The sequence below is a fragment of the Patella vulgata genome, chromosome 1 (assembly GCF_932274485.2).
Source record: "Patella vulgata chromosome 1, xgPatVulg1.2, whole genome shotgun sequence".
In the NCBI taxonomy this organism is placed as follows: Eukaryota; Metazoa; Mollusca; class Gastropoda; family Patellidae; genus Patella; species Patella vulgata.
Genome location: NC_065879.2, coordinates 90,572,130 through 90,594,033, shown reverse-complemented (window position 1 = coordinate 90,594,033; position 21,904 = coordinate 90,572,130). Strand labels below are relative to the sequence as shown.

The following is a 21,904-nucleotide window of genomic DNA, read 5'->3' as shown; positions in this document are numbered from 1 at the left end:
GTCTCTCCACCTGTCAAATGCACGTGAACGCTTCGAAGATAAACTTTCCTCGAATATATCCTTAAAAATATCAAAGGCTTGAAAGTATGCTTGACGCAAACATATTTGTCATACACACCATGATGAACATTCGTTCATAAAATGGGAACCACGGTGGCTAAGTGGGTAAGAAGACGCTGGCTCGGTAGTATTGAGGTCGCGTGTTCGATCCCTGCATTGGCCGAGAAAGGTCATCGGGATTTTCCGACGTGGTTTCCCCTTGTCAGTGATGCAGGACGGAGGGCCTGACATAGATCGCTGTCTAGTCGTTCGGATAAGGCGAACAACTGAGGTCCCGATTATACATTGACGTGTAGTAAAAGATCCCTTGGCAGTTGGTATTCGACATAAAAGTAGGACATAGTGCCGCTGCCCGGACAAAGTTTCTCTCATAGCACACTGCATGGCGTATGTCCGTCTTGATTAGCCCAGTTGCAGCAGAACAGTAGGACGTTAAACATCATTTCATTTCATCCAGTTTTTCAACAACCCGGGGTCGAATAGACCTAGGTTACGAATTGTCCGCGGATGAATTGTCCTCGGGAACGAATAGTCCTAGGAAACGAATTGCCCAGGACGATTATCAGGGGACAAAATGGTGGGCTACGAATAGTCCTGGGGAATGAATTGTCCGTGGATGAGTTGTCTGGGGACAAGTTGTCCAGGGACTAATTGTCTCGTACCCTTTATTACAACATGGCATTGGCCTCTTTTGAATTAACGTTATGCAGCTCAGTATTATATACTAAACAGCAGTACGATTTCAAAATCAGAGAGGCACTTTAATCAAATCATTCTAGAAAACGACTTACTAAATGGATCAAAGCAATTTTTTGTTAACAATATGTTGACACATTAGTGATTTATTCATCACAATTTCAAGACACGCAGGTTTGTCGCCTTGTGATAAGCCTTGGCCTACCAGTTCGGAGGCAATCATCCGTGGTGTTGGTGGCCCGAAAGCGTTGCTGAAGCCTGTAGATGGTCCAAACATTGACCTGGAAGTGATTGGCAACGGCTTGGGTAGTGTGGCCAGCGTCGAGTCTTCCAAACGCCTGGTTCTCGTGAGCTGTCGTGAACAGCACGTGTAGCATGAGTTACATGAAAATCATGGAGAACACATAACCATCTCAGAAATCAGGTTGTGCTTTTGAGAACATTTCCTGGGTTCAATTCTGTGCTTGGGAAGGAGCCTTATTGCTCAGGTAAGTTGGCAAGTTTTAAGCAATGCGTCTATTCAGAGTACCATACCAACCTGACGTTTCTGTTGCTGCTTAGTATATTATACATACTACTTATATATTTAAAATTTGGTTATTACAATTACAATTTTATTAATCGTTCCACTTGTTTTGCATCTTGATTTATTTTCTTATCCATTAAAGATAATATAAATTATGTCAGTCTGTATTTTATAAAATTCAGTGACTTTGGAAAATTTAATTTCGAAATTTTTGATCAGGTTTTATTAACGTTAATTATTTTCAGTTCCTAAACTAAAATTTACGTAAAAATGGTCAATCAATTTACCATCATTTTGCTGACATTTTAACGACGTTAATCTAACGAAATTATCGTTAAAAGGGTGAGCAAAATGATGGAAATCTAACCGACCATTTTAACGGAAATCTAACATTAAATAAACATAATTGGTTCACCTTAAAACACTTGATTTTGATTTTGGGCTAGTAGAATTCACATCTTTCACACGACTATTTATACATCTCAGGACCATGAACAGGGGAGTAAATGTGGAGTGGAGGGGGGTGTATTTGCGTGAATCTGTGCACCTACATTGCATACGTCACACTACTCACCCAAAACTTTAGTATAAAATAACCTTGTCAACTTATCATGTTTGAAAAAATGTTGTTTACCCCTCTTCTGTTGTGAGTTGGTCTAAGAAAAAAATACCCCCCCCCCCCAGGGAGAAAAATAAGTGCAGTCACTGCAGTCGGTCTCAAAATAATGCATCGGCGACTGACGAAATGAATTACTGAGGTACACAAACAATGACAGAATATATGGGAAAAATCTCAAATACTTAATATATGTGCACCTAAATTTTTTACGTCACATAGTCGGTCTCAAAATAAGCACTCATTGCAGTCGGTCTCAGACTAAATGAATTAATGAGGTAAACAAACAATGCCAGAAGGAAAAATCTCAAATACTTAATATGCATGCACCTAAAATTCTTACGTCACATAGTCTGTCTCAAAATAAGCGCTCACTGCAGTCGGCCTCAGACTAAATGATTTAATGAGGTAAACAGTACCAAAATAGAAGGGGAAAATTTTGTGTGAATCTGTGCACCTAAATTACAACGGTATAGTATAAAATAACCTAGTCAACTTGTCATGTTTGACAAAGAAAGTTCCCTGTTTTGAGTATGTTGGTCTAACAAATTGAGAGAGCTTGTTACGAAGATTTTGATTACTTAAATTATATTATTGATCTCGATTGTCATACGAATAGCATTAGTCGGAAGCATAGTTTGTTTCAGAAATACTAAAACAATCTTTAAACTATGAAATGTTAAGGCGATCTATTGATCTAAAGAATTTGTACTTGTTGCATATTTAATCGCAGTAGAAAAGATAGGTTGTCAAGCAATGAAACATACGCCCACGGCAGCTAAATCGTTCGAACGGTCGACAAGAGTTGTCGCATATTTATGCCTTTGTAGATAACTGGGGGCCTTTACAAGACAGTTCCATACAGATCAGATTATAATTTTGTCGTTTGAGGGTTCACAAGTTTTTACAAACTGAAACAAGGGCCTCAACTTTGGAAGTAGTTTACATGAATTGTTGAAATTTGACAGTCTTTTTCGATTTACTTATTTAAATAATGCACATAAATTTCATTCAAACGTTCACAGGGTTCACAAAGTAAAACAAGGGTCATAACTCTAGAAAAAATTGACTGAAATTGCTGAAATTCAATAGACCTCTGTTGCACAAATTTTAAATTTCATAATGCATATAAATTTCATACATATCGGGTGATAACTTTCATCAATCGAGCATTAAGAAGGTTGAACGAAGTGAAACAAGGGCCATAACTCTAGAAGTAATTATTGTAAATTGTTGAAATTCAATAGGCTTCGTGGTTTCACTATTTTAAATAATGCATATAAATTTCAGAAAGATCGAATGATAACTTTTGGCGTTAGCGCGTTCACAAAGTTCAATAGACGTAATAAACGGAAATTGCTGAAATTCAATAGGCTTCTTCCTTTCTCTAATTTAAATAATGCATATAAATTTCACAACGATTGGATAATATGGTTTGGCGTTAGAGCGTTCACAAGGTTCAATAAAGTGAACAAGGGCCATAACTCTAGAACGGAAATTGCTGAAATTCAATAGGAGTCTTGGTTTCACTAATTTAATAATGCATATAAATTTCACAAAGATCGGATGATAACTTTTGGCGTAATGGCGTTCACAAGGTTAAAAAAAGTGAAACAAGGGCCATAACTCTAGACGTAATTAACATAAATTATTGAAATTAAATTGGATTCTTCATCCCACTAATGTAAACAACATATATCGATTTTACAACAATCGGATAATAACTAGAAATTGTGGATGACGGACGGACCGTCGGGAGCGACGGCAATATACGTCCACATTTCCATGTGGGCGTATAATTAAAACGTATTTTACTCATGTTGGGAGTATTTTCTGACCATCAGAATTCTGAAAAACCTTTTCCCAGGCCCCAAAGTCCAGGGCCCTGTTTTTCAAAATCTTAACTAAAGATAAAATTCAAATTTTAGTAGATACTTCAATTTTGATTGGCTAAGCACTAAAATCAATCTAATATTGTCCAATCAAATTACTAAAATTTGGATTTTGTGAAACAGGCCCCAGTATTTCATGTAAGTGCCCTCGTGAGACAAAGTTCCCTCAGGCCCAGGCCCAGTAAGTGAATTATATAATTTAAAAATGTTTTCGCGCCAACGGCGCTCAATTCTATTATGTCATTATTCTTCAACTCCTCTGTCTTATAAAATCTCATCACTATCATATTCACAGTTACAATGAATCCCCCAGTTAGTAGTACCACTAGTGAGTGGAACGACAGACTGTAGAATTGTTATTTCTACTCTCACAAAACAGGCGAAATTGACGGACGGGCCTCAATATTCTGTCCCATTTCTTACCCTTTCGTTAAGGAGAATTTGATCCCATGCGTCGCTAGATTCCATTATGACATCATTCTTTCACTCCTCTGTGGTCTTATACTGCCTCAACACTATCATATTCACGATTATAGTGAACTGCCATATAGGAGTACCGCTGGTACGTGGGTCGTGGGGCGTCAGACTGTACAAATGTTCTAACAACTCTTGCAAAACAAAATTTCGATATTCTGTCCCATTGACTCCTATGTCTGGTTCTCTTGTTCAAAATAATTTGCTCCCAGCAATGACCTCAAATGCCAGGATATTATTCAATTTTTCAATTTGTTTTTAGGTTGCTCAGTGTTATAGCCTGCACTGCCCCCCCAAGGTTACATAAATTTAATAACAAAATCAATAACAATCATCATATATGCCATAAACTTTATGTCAACTTTATGCTTTCCGACGATGAACTTCATGTATATAGCCAATAGGATCTATGTTCTACCGGGACCCACCCAGTGTTATAGTATAGCATGTAATTTGTTGACATTCATTGTGGGGGTGTGATTGTGGATGGCGCCCTAGATTTCGAACTGCCCCACGCCACCCCCTATTCCCAGCTCCCAGGTCTGAGTCACTCGAGTTAGGGACATGTGCATCAGTCGGTCGCATTTTTGCTAAACACCCCCCTCCCTCCTCCCCAAACAAAATCTTTATGTACGCACCTGACCATGAAGGAATGGCTAACCGCTACCTCAAAGGGCTGCGTACCTCTTCGACATACGTACCACTAAAGAATCCTTACACTACAGTGCAATACTTATATTATAATTGACAATCTGGAACGATTGACTAACCGGCGGCACATAAGCCTTACATTGCCGATCCACGCGCTTCACTCGTCTGCTCAAAACATATACCAGCATTCACAGGGACTTGTCACATATATTCCAAAATGACTGCATATGGGGGTCTCACATCTGTTCGGGGAGGGGGTATGTTGGATATCTGAATGGTTAAAGTGTGCGCGCTGCATCGTAAGGCCCGTGTGTTCTCTCCGATTTCCTCCGACTGCTAAAGACCCCTGTGCGCAAGCGAAATATTGAAATAATTAGTCCCAAAATGACTTATTTTGGGTCAAGTGGACGTTACCCCCCCCCCCCCACACACACACACACCATACATGTTTATGGTGTAAATCGAGGACTTTGACTGGATGCTTTTAATCGAGGTCTTGATAAACTTAAAAAACACAGTTATGTCTGATCTCTAGTACATCAAACGATTTGAAAAATATATAAATAATACCTCAATTTATATATTTTCTGTATTTGACGTTTTACAGAAGAAATGCAGACACACAGGATGTTGCAAATAATTGAGGAAATACGACCGACCGAGTCCCTATGATATTTACGCCTAATCGAGGACACGCATGGTGTATGTTGGAACGCCGCCAAACGAGGTCATCTGCTCTATAATATCATACTGTTATTATTATTATTACTATTATTACAGCATATTTATAGTGCACCCTTTCATATAACATGTTGGGAAAGAACTTATATAGGCTTTGCCTGTTGTTCAATCCTTTTCAAATGAATAAAATATTGTTTAAACTATATAACATGTTCAGTTTGACCACACATGGGAAATAAAGACAATATAACTGTTTACCAGCGGCTGCCAGGCAGAATACGCCCACATTTTCAAGAGATGGATAGAGAACAAGCTAAAAACAAACACGATTTTTTGTACAATCAGGGGCAATAATCCAGAAAGTTATGGCCTGAAATGTGGAAATATCAAAAGGGACTGAGATCTCTGGGATATAAAGATATGTTTTAAGTTTCATCAAAATCGGATAAAAATTGTGACCTCTAGAGGGTCCACAACCTTCGTATTACACACTTCTACACAATTTGCGTACAAAGAACGGCCATTTTCCCGAAATTCGAATTCAAATTCATTATGGTGGAATGGTGATGTATTTAAACGATTTTTAAAATCGGAAAAAATTGTGACCTAGAGAATCCGCAAGCTAAAAATGCGATTTTTCGAACAATCAAGGGACATAATCCAGGAAGTTAAGTTCGGGTATCCACGATTATCAAAAGGAACCAAGACCTTAGTGTGTAATGGTGATATATTCACACGTTTTTTTGAAATCGGATAAAAATTGTGACCTCTACAGGGACCACAAGCTAAAAACGTGATTTTTTGTTCAATCAAGGGCCATAATTCAGGATGTTACACTCCGATATGCGTAAATATCTAAGGAACCAATATCTTTGAGTTATAAACATGTATTTCAAGTTTCTACCAAATCGGATCAAAATCGTGACCTCTAGAGGGTCCACAACCTTGATTTACCAGATGTTTACACTATTTGCGTGCGAGGGGCGGCCATTGTGTCGGACAGTTTTGGCCCGATTTCTAAGAAATTCGAACTCAACCATCCTTAGGGTGTAACGGTGATATATTCAAACGGTTTTTTTTTTAAATCGGATAATAATTTTGACCTCTAGAGGGACCACAAGCTAAAAACGCGATTTTTTTTTTACTGATTCAGCCACTTAAAGTTCTAATTTTCTGAACCAATCTAACTGAGGTCTTACCTCGTGGACTTGACACTCATTGTGGTCTTTAACCTGTAAATAACTACGCCCCCCCCCCCTATCGTTTGACCGCACATGGGATAAAACAATATAACAGTTTATAACTGATGTGTGGTACAATATCGCGATAGAACAGTCATTTATTAATGTGATCAACCTAGAACGCACATTATGTTTTAATACCGACAAATGGAGACTTTGTGTATGGTGAATGCCAACAACCTAGTACATACACACCTACATCCGAGGACGTTACAAGTGTATATCAATAATATAAATTGAGTGGGATCAACATTATATCCGCGAACAGACCCCCTTTGACCACATTAGCAGCCCATTGAAAAAATAGTTTTGTATTGATTCAGCCACTTAAACTTCTAATTTTTAAAACCAATTCTACTGAGGTCTTACAGCCTGTATGTAAACAATGGATGCCTCAAGCGATACCAACTCCCCGCTTACATAACTTTTGTTTCGTCAAGTAAATTTGTGCGTTACCCTATATTTAGATTTCAGTGGATTCTGCCAAGCGGTTTAGCATAAGGGGTCGCGCATATACTGACTCGAGCGAGCTAAGCAAGATCTTATTTTCTAACTAAAATTTTCCTTTACATTGTACAGGCGTTCACATTGACTGACACGCGGCCGTTTACAGTAAAAAGTTGCCCAGTAACTTTTACGTACAATCAGGGGCCATAATTCATAAAGTTAGTATTCGATATGTACGAAAATCGAAAGGAACCAAGATATTTGGGTTATAAACATGCATTTCAAGTTTCATCAAAATCAGATGAAAATTGTGACCTCTTGATACACAATATTTTGACACTATTTGCGGACGAGGGGCGGCCATTTTGTCCGTCAGTTTCGGTCCGATTTTTACGAAATTCGAACTCAACCATCATTAGGGTGTAACGGTGATATATTCAAACGGTTTTTTCTAAATCGGATAAAAATTGTGACCTCTATAGGGTCTACAAGCTAAAAACGCGATTTTTCGTACACTAAGGGGCTCTAATTCAGGAAGTGATGGTCCGATATGCGCGAATATCGAAAGGAGCCGAGATCTGTGGGTTATAAACATACATTTCAAGTTTAAACCAAATCGGATAAAAATTGTGTCCTCTACAGTGTTCACAAGCTAAAAACGTGATTTTTCCTACATTCAGGGGCCATAATGCATGAAGTTACGGTTCGATACATGCCAATATCGACAGGAGCCGAGATCTTGGGGTGATAAACCTATATTTCATGTTTCATTGAAATCGGATAAAAATTGTGACCTCTAGAGTGTTCACAGACAATTGTGGACGGACGGACAGACAGGGGCAACAACAATATACGTCCACATGAAAATGTGGGCGTATAAAAATAGATGTATGGTACAATATCGCGATAATGTAATCAGCCGAGGAGGCATATTATGTTTCAATACCGACACATGGGGACTTTGTGTTTGGTGAACGCCAACAATCTAGTACATACACTCTCACATCCGAGGACGTTACAAGTGTATATCAATAATATAAATTGAGTGGTTTCAACATTATATCCCAGAACAGGCCCCCTTTGATCACAGGAGCAGTCCATTGAAAGAACATTTTTTTTTTTACTGATTCAGCCACTTAAAGTTCTAATTTTCTGAACCAATCTAACTGAGGTCTTACCTCGTGGACTTGACACTCATTGTGGTCTTTAACCTGTACATAACTACGCCCCCCCCCTCCCCTATCGTTTGACCGCACATGGGATAAAACAATATAACAGTTTATAACTGATGTGTGGTACAATATCGCGATAGAACAGTCATTTATTAATGTGATCAACCTAGAACGCACATTATGTTTTAATACCGACAAATGGAGACTTTGTGTATGGTGAATGCCAACAACCTAGTACATACACACCTACATCCGAGGACGTTACAAGTGTATATCAATCAATAATATAAATTGAGTGGGATCAACATTATATCCGCGAACAGACCCCCTTTGACCACATTAGCAGCCCATTGAAAAAATAGTTTTGTATTGATTCAGCCACTTAAACTTCTAATTTTTAAAACCAATTCTACTGAGGTCTTACAGCCTGTATGTAAACAATGGATGCCTCAAGCGATACCAACTCCCCCCCCCCCCCGCTTACATAACTTTTGTTTCGTCAAGTAAATTTGTGCGTTACCCTATATTTAGATTTCAGTGGATTCTGCCAAGCTGTTTAGCATAAGGGGTCGCGCATATACTGACTCGAGCGAGCTAAGCAAGATCTAATTTTCTAACTAAAATTTTCCTTTACATTGTACAGGCGTTCACATTGACTGACACGCGGCCGTTTACAGTAAAAAGTTGCCCAGTAAATTTGACTGGGGTTCGAACGTTTTTCGACAAGGATTAAATATGGAAGTTGTGGGAAGAATTGCGTTTTCCCGTGGGTAACGCGACAATGAATAACAATGGCGGTTTAAGCTATCACGGCATTATCCACGTATTTATAGTTTGGTGGTTTTCTATAATCTATAATTGACTGGAATATTTATAGAATGGAAAGTGAATTTTTTTTATAAAGCAAGATCTTCGGATTTGTAGTTTTCTAGCGTGGGCGAATTTGTGATTTGAATCCATGCAACGAGGACAGTAAACAATTCGGTTATATTGTGAAAAAACTTTATAGGGTATTAAGTAGGCCCTATTTATATTACATTAGCTTCTCGTCACAAATCTATATTATGATACTGCTTTTGAACTATACATATATAAGCCTCCGTATTTTCCATAGGGGGAAACGATAGGGGGGGGGGCGTAGTTATTTACAGGTTAAAGACCACAATGAGTGTCCACGAGGTAAGACCTCAGTTAGATTGGTTCAGAAAATTAGAACTTTAAGTGGCTGAATCAGTAAAAAAAAAATGTTCTTTCAATGGACTGCTCCTGTGGTCAAAGGGGGCCTGTTCTGGGATATAATGTTGAAACCAATCAATTTATAATATTGATATACACTTGTAACGTCCTCGGATGTGAGAGTGTATGTACTAGATTGTTGGCGTTCAACAAACACAAAGTCCCCATGTCAAAACTCGGCGCAAAGATAGTTTATAATAATTTGTATTTGAAAAATATATTATACAAAAGATAATTATTTAGGTACATATTATATCTTAAAAAAATATATCCTTTCTTTTCGAAAAAAAACAATGCCTTTCCAAGTTACTGCTTTGGAAAAGATCATTTGATAATTTAGGTGATCAGCTCTCAACACCCCTTTTCTATGTTATCTCTTCTGAATGAATGGGGTGGGGAGTATACTTAATTAGGCGATTGGGTTGTAGGTTATAACGGCTCCACACCTTTAACGAAAAAGACGAAAGAGAGAGGAGGATTATAGCTAGCGAAATGGTGTAATTTTGTTTCTTGCAGACATACGAGTAAGGTGCCAATACATTTATACCAATCATACTATAATAGCCACATCTACTATATCGTATGCTCGCTCGAATACAGTATTACTTGGAGGGTAAACCTTTAATTGGGTAAATATTTGTTTGTCTTGATTTGAAATTGGATAGCCACAGTGGCTCAGTGAGTCAGACGCAAGCTCGCGCATCAACGCATGGTGGTCTAGATGGGACGAAAAAAACACGCCCCGTGTATACTTTGGCGAGCACGTAAAATATACCGTGTCAGTTGGAATTCAATATAAGAGTAGGCTGTAGAGCCGCTGTCGGGGCAATATTTCCCTCATGGGCACTGTATGGCGTATGGGGAGCCACGGTGGCTAAGTAAGTAAGACTGGAGGTCGCGAGTTCGATCCCGGTGTTGGCCGAGAAAGTTCATCCAGATTTTCCGGCGAGGTTACCCCTTGTCAGTGGTGCAGGACGGAGGGCCTGACAAGGACAGGGCCTGTCTAGTAGTTCAGATGGTACGAAAAACCGAGGTTCCGTTTACACGTTGCCGTGCACATAAAAGATCCCTCGGCAGTTGGAAATCGATATAAGAGTAGGTCGTAGCGCCGCTGTCCGGGTAAAATTTCACTCATAGCACACTGTATGGCGTATGCCCAACTTCATTAGCCCAGTCGGAGCAGAACAGTAGGACGTTACACCCCATTTCATTTCATTTGTATGACGTATGCCTGTCTTCACTGGTCCTGTCGATGAAGAACAGTGAAACGTTAAACACCATTTAATTGCAATTGTCGAAGGCGACAAATCGACGAAATGAAGGCGGCGATTGTCGATTAGATTTTGTCGACTTGTCACATGCAATTATTTCGGCTTGTCGTGTCGAGAATATAGAATGGCCGCTAACAACCACCATAATGAAGATCTACTCAGAAAGAAATGTCAACACTGGTTTGTTTGTCATTAAACACCAAAACCTTCAAAATTATTCCACGATTTCTACTCGAAAAGCCGACGGATGGGAATTATGTAACAAACAAAATCGCGCTATACGTGGATATAGAGGGGATCTGTCCCTGCTTTCCTATTGGCAATTTCTTTTCCTTTTTTGGTTGGAGGGGGGGGGGGCTCTCAGATCAATAACCGAAATTCTGTATAAAATTGCAATATTGCTATTGTTTAGTTAGCTTTCCGCTTTTTGGGTTCTTTTCCCGCGTGGTTTCCCCTTGTCAGTGATGCAGGATGGAGGGCCTGACAAGGACAGCTGTCTAGTCGTTCGGATGGGACGGAAAACTGAGGCCACGTGTACACATTGGCGTGCACATAAAAGATCCCTTGGCAGTTGGAATTCGATATAAGAGTAGGCCGTAGTGCCGTTGCCCGGGTAAAATTTCCCTCATAGCACACTGTATGGCGTATGCCCGTCTTCATTAGCCCAGAGTAGCAGAACAGTAGGACGTTAAACTCCATTTCATTTCATTTATGGGTTGTCATAATACTACACGTTCCCACGATTATAAATCAGACTCAAGGCCTACCCTGACTAGTTGAAAATTTTTAAATATAACTATTTTTTTTAAGAATGTTTTGGATATCGTTTCGCCCAGCTGGTCGTCATTGTTTAGAAACAATAAATGTGCAATTTGTGTACAACTGAGTGTCATTTATATAAACTGTCATAAGGTGCACTGAGTATATTAATAATTAAAATAACCATTAATATATAAAAACATAATAAAAGTTTGCATTTTACCCAGTTTCAAATAGCTAAAAGAAATTTATTTTGTTCGTTCTGCACGACTGTCTTTCATTTCTTGCACCAAATTGCCCGGGTTTTTTATCTGTCTAAAAATCACTACCAGCTTAAAGAAATTTATTTTGTTCGTTCTGCACGACTGTCTTTCATTTCTTGCTTCTCTTTCTCTGAAATATTGCACCAAATTGCCCGGGTTTTTTTATTTGTCTAAAAATCACTACCTTTTTAAAAAAAAAAGTCCCCAAATATGTTGTCCTCGATTCGCTTCATGGATAATTATGGATAATTAAAATTTTATTAAAGCCGCGTAATACCGACACTGGTAAGGTATATGAAAGCATGTCATATATTATATAAAAACGTGAAAAGTATATTTGCATTTACCAAGCTTCAAGAACTCCTAACATATCTTTATCGAAAATGTTGTATGCACATATGAAACTGAAGCAAAGAATGTAACAAACTCTTTTAAGAGCGTTGAATATGATAAAATGCCCATTTTAAAGCTAGCGCTGTAAGATATGATATGACATATTTTGTTATTTTGGGTGATAAAACACGTATCAATCACCAAGAAAATAACATTTTTTTACCAACTGTTCAGAAAATGGAAGAAAACTTAATTTAGAGTGATCCTGTATTTGTAGGTGTTTTTTTTTCAATTCGGTCTAGATTTGTCAAGACAAATAATTCCTGGTAATCTCACCAATTGATAAGCATCTTGTGGCGAGGAGATTTAGGTTGTTGATTAGGTAATCAAGTTTAGTTTGTTGATCATCATGGACGCCGCCGCACGATCATAATATTAATCAGATTGGTGTACAATTGGCTAACGTATTTATAATATATACGGGGATCACGTTGCTAAGTGAGTAAGACGCTGGCTCGCTAGCCTAGAGGTCGGGTGTTCGATTCCTGCATTGGCCGAGAAAGAGGTCCCGTGTACACATTGGCGTGCACTAAAAGATCCTTTGACAGTTGGAATTCGATATAAGTGTAGGCCGTAGTGCCGCTGTCCGGGCAAAATTGCCCTCATAGCACACTGTATGGCATATGCCCAGTTCGGAGCAGAACAGTAGGACGTTAAACCCCATTTCATTTCATTTCATTTATAATATATACTGGCTTTAAGTACAAACGATTTTGATATGACCATTTTATCTGCTCTTAAACCATAGTGTTTTAGATAATAAATCAGACGAATAAAACGCAAATAACGAGAAGACAAACCAAATGTGGAGTGAAATTAATAAAAGCAATATAAATTTTGGGACAGTATGCTAATTTTAGGAAGACTTTTAATTTGTAACAGTCCTCTATATTTGCTCGGGGCAATTACGACGACCATTTCCTAACTCTGTATCATTAACTGACAAGCATAACTGGCTATATGATCCAGATATCCCTTGCAATGTAATGTGAAATGCGATATGAAATCCTTGGCTATTATATTTCTCTACCTATAGAGAGAATAAAAACTGAAATACTACAGAAGAAACTAGTCCAGTTGGTTTTGCGATTTGAACCCATATAAGAATTTGCTACTTTGGAAACAAACTTTGATGAGTGAAACTTGTTCAACAATATGCCACTGAATTTATGGAAAATACGAAGGCTTATACGTGTATATAAGCAGTATGATAATTCAGATTTGTGACGAAATGTTAATATAAATAAAGCCTACATTTAACAGTTACTTAATACCCACTAAAAGAGGACCATTGTGTAATCGAATTGTTTACTGTCTTAGTTACATAACCAATAAATAGCTCGAACAGGTCAGAACATAGAAAGCCACCAAATGCGATGGCCAATAATTAAAAAAAAAACTACCCACATACTACACCCCCGCCATGTTACATTGTTGTACTTTGTTTGTTTCGCTTGATGTCAATATTTCGATGGGCAGAATTTAAACTATAGTTTAATGTACACAAGTAACGACAAATACATTCTGAAAATGGGCACTCTCTCAATTAAGTTACGTAACAAACATGGCTTTTAAAATTAGATTTTTACATCTTGGGGTCCTTCCTCCCGAATACAATGTTTTGAGAGAGATATGAAACAAATTTTTGATAGATTAATTTGATATTAGATTGAATTTTCAAGATACTAACTTGAATTTTTAAAACACTAACGTGAACTTTCAAGATATTTACTTGAAACGAAAGGCTCAAGTCTGTAGTGCGCAAAGGGCATGTATGTTGTTCTTGTTTGTTAGTTGTATTTTACGTCCGCTTCCACCGTGGTGTATGGGGACCTATTCTTATTTAAGATGTGTGGATAAAAATGTTAATAACAAAACCTAGTCTTTTATATTGAGTTCTTTTGTACAATTTGGAAAATAGCTGATCACTAACGTTTGACGAACTAATGCCTAGGTCCCACTGGGGGAAAATCATCGGCGATATGGAAATAAAACAAATTTTTCCCCAAACAACGGAGTAGTCCCGTGAGAAATGGAAGTTAAGCATTCGGGGTTGTCCGGGAGAACTGCGAAAAATTTCAAAGCTTGCATTGGAATTTTTACCGATGTGTTCCCTACTTATCGTTGGGAAAACTGGCCGTGGAGGCATTCCTGGCGCTTTCCAGATGGATCCGCATGGATCGCGATGCCCAGTGGGACCTAGGCATTATATAAAACTAGGCTTAACAGTAACACGCGCTAACAAGTGTCACTACTTGAACTTACGCAACTTATTAATATTTCAATTGTTGATTACTTATTATTTTATCCTTATTATTTCGGCAATAATGTTTTACGTTACGCCAGGTAAAAACTTCGAAAATTCATTCAGAAGTGATATAATGACTAGATGGCTTGATTTTTTAACATCGAACGGCTTTCCTGTACAGGTCATCTGGTGTTTTGTCAAAGGTATGATGATGATAATAGTAAAACTTGCTTTCATTATCGTTGAAATAACAACTTATTTCTCCCATGTGACCATATTATGATGTGTATGGTAGACGTAGATCAACCGAGGACTTGATACGCTAGTTGTCCAATAAACACTAACCGAGGATTTGATACACAAAATCATACTTTTCATTTTTCAGATCACACACTCGAAAGATACACCCTAACTGTAGAATACCGCCTAACGCGGAGCACCTCAGATCGACCCGACATTCAAATGAGATATTAAATCCGGGCTTCTGAACATCGTTATAGTCTTGGATTTAGTTTAAAAAAAAGTCCTCGGTTCAACCGAGGACGTACTCGGTTGACACAGGTCCACGATTAGAAGGTGTGTATTCAGATGTGTGTCCTCGATATACACCATATACAAACGCACACACACACACACCCACACACCTCCTCTCTCTCTCGCATTCTCTCTCACCATAACCATTCAGAATTATAAGTGTAATTGCACACAAAACCATCATAACTTCCAAAATTATATAAGAATATATATTACAATTACAAGTACCTATACTTTATTTAAAAGACAAATATATAATGTAATAAAATAGAAAACAGAAAAAGTTAAATTTTAATATATCCAGCACTAAGTTGGTGACAATACAAACAAAGCATTCTGAGATGATTGGTATACATTTCTAATTCAAAGCAATAATATCACACATTAGGAATTCATCAACAATGTTTCTTGGGTTCTAATTAAGAATGACTCAGCCAAGTAGATATATAATAAAGTATTTGAACACTACTATTTTAGACATTATTGTATTTTTCAAATTAAAGATAACTTTTACAATTCCATACATTTTATTTGAAATTTCATTAATTTCAGGGTCTTTTGAAAAGTAAATCTATAAATTGTTTATTAATTTGTTTATATAATTTAATGCCATATCCTGCTGTCGGTTCCGTTTAATTAACGTTAATTATTTTATGTTCCGTCACTACCCCAAAAATACTAAGTATTTCACATAAATGTCGCACTGAATTAAACTATTGTAATAATTCAGTTATGTCATCGGGAAATCTTTTATCGAATTATGACCAATGATGTAATAATTGGTTCAAAAGGTTTTCAACTTTACATTGACACTGACAAGATTAAATGATATCCAGTTTGTTTAGATGGTTTGTTAATATGATTACAGAAAAAGATTCGTGTTGAAAACTACTATTACACAGAAATGCTGATCCACCCCAATAAATCTAGGGTTTCCTGAAGTTCGAAGTTGTCGTTACGTTTAAATATGTACGCGAAATTGTGAATGACAGACAATTGTTGTTCGTGTTCATAAATTATTTATTCGATATTCTCCACAAATCAATTCGACTCTGTATTTGTGACTTCCTTTGTTTTCGTGTAACTTGCTAAATATATCAATTTATTAATCTGAATAAATGCAAGAGAATCAATCTACTAAGAGTATTGTATATGGCACTCTGACACCGTATGTATTTAAAAAGATTTATTTAAATCTCCGCAAACATAAACTATGTTAGGTTACTATCCGTTTTTTTGACCGCCGCCGTTTCTGAAACTTATAAGTGATCGTAGGTGAGCGATTATGGCTAGTTATAAATATATTCCTGAATGCAGTTGAACCAAATCCAGCGCATTATGTAAACGTTATATTTTCTTCGTTGTGATCAACGTTGTCCGCGCCGCGGAGTAGTAATCTTTACTGGAATGCAGGAGAATTATCAATTGTTTCTTGACAAAAAGATCTGACTGCGATAATGATTGAGACAATGTCAACGCAGAAGATGGCGATGCTTGTACTATGCTGATGAATTAGATCGATCTGTGAATGAATGGGGTTTAACGTCCCACGTTTTTGTACCTACCTGGCTAATGGAGTTGGACATACGCCATACGGTGTGCTATGAAGGCAATTATGTCCAGACTACACTTGAATTTCCAAATTAAAATACAAAAATAATGGTCGAGCAAAGGAACCATTTTTTTTATAATAAACTAATTTTGATGAGGATGATGACGATTATTGAGATGGTTAATATCTTGTTGATAATTAACTTCTTGGAATTTATCTAAAAGATGTATATTACAATATATTGGTCTGGTTTTTAATTAGTTTTTCTCTCTAAATTTGTCATTATTACAAAAACGGGAGCTACATTGCTTAACCCATTACTTTATTATTGGACTTCTAGATATCCCTGAGTTGTATATTGCTCTCTCAGTATTCTTGTATATTATTTCATTATATTTGTGTTTATAGAATTCTTATAATTTCGTTATATTTTTGTTTGCAGAAATCAAATTAATACTGGTTGGCAGTAAAGGAATGGGCAAAAGTTCTGTGGGAAACAGTCTGTTAAATAGTGATGCATTTAAATCAAGGTCACCAGAAACATCGTCTTTGGTCTCGTGTTATATGGCAGCAACTCAAGGATATGGAGCGAACCTTCTTCTTGTGGATACATCTGGAATAATCGATAATTGCGATAATCCATTATCCCATCAAATGGTTTCAAGCATCAATATCTCGGCACCTGTCATATTTGCCATTATTATAAAATTAAAATATCAGTACACGTATACCCCAGACGAGCTTGAGATTGGTACAAGGCTGAAAAGACTATTCGGTAAGAATGTAATGAACAACGCACTAGTTGTCTTTACTGAAAAAGAAATGCTGGAACACGATGGTTTAACACTGGATGACTATATTAGAAAATCTCCAGATCAGTTGCAGCAGCTCATGAAGGAATGTAACAGCCGAGTAGCCGTGATAAATAACCATGAAAACATCAGTAACCGTCAACAGGATGTAATGAAAATACTGACGATAGCAGAAGGTATTAAATTGTCTCACCACTCTAAAATTTCCAGCGAAGTAAAACATATGTCAGACCACCCAGAGATCCGACTGATTTTAATTGGAAACAAAAGAGCGGGAAAAAGTTCCCTGGGAAATAGTTTGCTTCAGAGAAAAGCGTTTACTGCCCTCAGTCCAGAGGATATCCAAGGATCAATCCAATTGGCAGATGGAACCAAAATAGTTATTGTTGATACACCAGGTATTGCTGACCCCAAAACTCCAACTATTAACACATTTGAAGAACTAACAAGGCGTGTAGAGCTTTTACACCCAGGTCCTCACGTATTCATTATGGTTCTCACAATTGATAGATTTACACAGGAAGATGTTGACGCAATTAAATATATCAAATATTGGTTTGGCGAAGATATTACTAGATACCTTGTTGTTGTATTCACCGGTAAGGATTCCTTGGATTATCATGAACAAACTTTGGAAACGCATATTCAGAAAAGCCGAGAAGAATTGAAATCACTTATCTCCGAATGTAACGGTAGAGTCACTGCTATTAATAACCGTGATAGTCATCCTGGCATTAAAGCTGTATTTGATTTGGTTCAACAAACAATAAAAGATAACAAGGATGGCTTTTACAATCAAGAAATGTACACTAATGCCGTTAAAGAACGCCAAGGGAAACCCAATGTAATGGATACTGATCACTTTTCTAAGCAGAAAGATCTTCGATTACGGGCACTGGAGGAGAAGCAGGCAAAAGAACTTGAAGCGAAAGAAAAAGAGTTACTATAATCGGTAGTATTTCAGTGCCAAACCAATTTCTCCTTTTGTGTACGTCGAAATTTCAAGAAACGTGACGGGGGAGTTGGGTCGGGGGGGGGGGGCGTGTTCTTGACTCATTTGGCAACATTCAGTAATAAAAGAAACACAAGAGATGGATAAATAATCCAATTTAAAAATGTGATAACGTTTTCGAATGTAGACTATGCGTCTTTTAAATTTCAGCAAACACATTTTGGACTAAGGGTTTGTCGAAACAGTTGTTTGATAGATTAAAACTGGATATCAAGTGTTTAATTATACTGGCGATATTTATGTATATATTATTAATGTAGTTTCTGCTATAGTATTTGAGAATATGTGAATTTAATGAAGATGTTGTCTATATCTTCAAAATTACACAGCAATGAGTTAATCAATTTCATTTTATGTCAACGGCTGGTTAGGTAAATTACAGTGGCTACCATTATTAAATCTTTAGTTATTCGTCGTATCAGTGTAAAAATGTGCTTAACTTGATGTTCTTCTATAGTAATATTATATTTGTGTTCCCATTTTACAATACCTGGCAGTTCTGTGTAGTTATTTTGCATAACTTTTTAATAAATAACTGTAGAGCTTATATCTGATGTGTTTTTGTTATATTTCTAAAAAAAAATCCAAATTTGTTTTTAATCTGTTTTCATAAAATTTAGTATTCCTAATATATTCCGATTAATCTCTATCTTATTTGGACATTCTGGTGTCCGCGATATCTACAACAAATAAAATATGATCCTTAATTAATATGTCTTAACAGAACACAGTTTTTATTGGATACAATCACTAGTTGTATTCTATTGTATCCTTTAAAAACTGTGTTCTGTTAATGTGTTTAGAGATCGCTAAATGCCACTTAAAGATTAATTATTCCTAACTGAGGGCTGAAATTGTTAAGTCATGATTATTTCAAATCAAATGATTGTTAAGAGAACTAATTTATTAATATATAAAGTGTATATTGTATACCAATTCTGAAATAAATTTGTGTAAAAATGGGGGACAATGACCCTAATATTAAAATTAGACAACGGTATTAAATATCTATTCCGATTTTGTAGAATATATTCATAGATAATATACACAGTTGTTATTGTTGAGTATATTTAAATATTACCCAACAGACATTAAAACATGAGCCGGTTTCATACGCTTGAGTTCAATGTCACTTCGAACGCTTTCGTCTTATACTTCAGCTGAAGGATATTGTCTAGACTTTAATTCAATAACTTCTTAAATCCTTAGATCCTTATATCCAAAGTTCCCAACAGGCGGTGAATTGGTTGATTATGCATGTGCACGTTCTTATTTTCGTGGTTTTTGTTTCAATTATATAACAAAAAGAACAATAACACAACATTTATCAGGGAATAACTGAAATAACATTCCCATGTTGCTATTGTTGATATTTGAACTTTCCTTCGATATTTTTTTCTCTTTTTTGGAATACAATTAGTTTATTTTCATTAATGTTTAAAAATTGGGTAACCAAGGTGATAAAAAGTGTTTTGAAAAAGTGATTAATCAGATAGTGTCATAGAATAAAAGATACTTTTCTTCTTTTTCATTTGATCAATGTTTAAAAATACTGTAAACGAAGTAGTAAAGATTGTATTTGAAAAGTAACCAATCAGATAGTGTCATATAATAATAAAGTCCATTTATATCGCGCTAGTCGTCATAGCGCTAAATGAATACAATCATTCATGCAAACATTTCTCACGTAACATTCTGAGAATGGTTATAAATGTATTGACGCCTTTCACACGGGCTAATTTCTGTTTGATTTAAATGTGAAGTAAATGTTGCGGCGACCTCTTGCAAATATTTCTGAAGTAACAGTATGTTCTGAGAAAGTTTAGAAAAGTATTGACGCCTTTCACGTGGGTTGGCTTCTGTTCGATTTATGTTTTAAGTAAATGTTGCTGCGACCTCACAGGACAATGTTCAAACGGTGGCGTGGGCATTTTGTTGAAGCTTATTGAACCATAAACTATATTTTATGGCTTAAAATCCAAATTATTTTCATACGTCCACATTCATAATATGGACGTATATTGCCGTCGCCCCTCTTTGTGTGTATAGGTGTGTGTCCGTGTTTCTGTTTGTCGCCTACAGGCCGTAATTCGTAATTGATCGTCTTGAAACTTTACATACGTATTCCTTATACCTTACACCCATTTTTGTATTTGTCGTCTACAGGCCGTATTTCTTAACGGATTATCTTGAACCTTTGCATACCAATTCCGTATACCCTAAAGCTCGGTTCATACTACATTCGTATCCGTATCTGTAAATACGTGCGTGAATTCATACTGGTATACTTTAGTCATTTTTAGAGAAAGGGTTGAAATAAAATATGGCACGATTTGCGCACAAAAACAACTGCGTCCGTTAAGCCGGATTGATTGCTCCCAGAGCGTCTTTTTGTAAAGTGCGTCCGGCATTTCGGCTAGTGAGCCGAGCTTTAGCCAATCAGCGAGTACTTTCCCCTTATTACATCATCTCCCCAAATAGAAACTCAATCCATATGTTATCTCTGACAGACAATTCAGCCGTGAACGCCGGACGTGTTCGCGTTTTCTATTTGAACGGCAAAACGCGGATATGGATGCGGATACGTTTATGGATACGGATGCGGATACGTTTATGGATACGGATGTAGTATGAACTGAGCTTTATATCATCGTTATTGTTTTTGGTGCATGCTCGAGCCTAAGGGGCAGAGCCGCGCCCATTTTCTGCAATTTTTAGCAGATCCTTTTGAAACTTTGCACACCTTGTCTTTATACCCGTTGGATGATCCCTATGGTGCCCAACCCCCAGGGGCAGAGCCAAAAACATGTTTTCTTTGTGTGCCTGTGTCCTTTCTACAGGCCACAATTCTTAATGGATCGTCTTGAAACTTGGCATATGTATTCATTATAGCCTAAGGAAAACACATTGATTTTGGTACAGAGCCACGTCCAAGTTTCGTGTTTATCATCTGGATCATCTTGGAACTTCCTTATACCGTAAAGACAGCAACTATTTATTTTGGTGCATGCCTCAACCCCCTGGGGCGGGATTCACGGCCACTTTTTTTAAAAAGTAATATTTAGTCTGTAAATTTGGCTTGACAATTATTACACGAAAATACAAAATATTGAAGGTTGGTATCTTATTATACTTAGCAATATTTTTGTATGATGTTTTACGTAAGTTTATCCCTAATTCGGATAGTGACAATAAAGTAAAATGGCTCCATGTCCTAAGTTTTACTAAATGATTAATGATAATAATAATAAAAAGTATTGTAGCTTGCAATAATAAAATAAATTCCTTGTCTTTATTTTATATTATTTACATCAAGATAAAATAAATAAAAACAAACAAATTAAAGAGTATTTTAACGTATAGAATAA

The 21,904-nt window shown here is 36.9% G+C and overlaps 1 protein-coding gene across 3 annotated transcripts in view; it reads left to right on the top strand.

Moving 5' to 3' along the window:
* Positions 1-19,083, top strand: part of LOC126810483 (GTPase IMAP family member 9) — a 93,705-nt gene extending 74,622 nt beyond the window's left edge. For 2 of the 3 annotated variants that reach the window (XM_050535583.2, XM_050535575.2), the window contains one exon: positions 17,155-19,083. In XM_050535583.2, the coding sequence (XP_050391540.1) occupies positions 17,155-18,473 (1,319 nt within the window). In that variant the 3' untranslated portion in view covers positions 18,474-19,083. Of the gene's footprint in view, positions 1-14,830; positions 15,203-17,154 lie in introns of those variants that run through there. The other variant, XM_050535592.2, reaches the window with a different exon arrangement.
* The last annotated feature ends 2,821 nt before the right edge of the window (positions 19,084-21,904 follow it).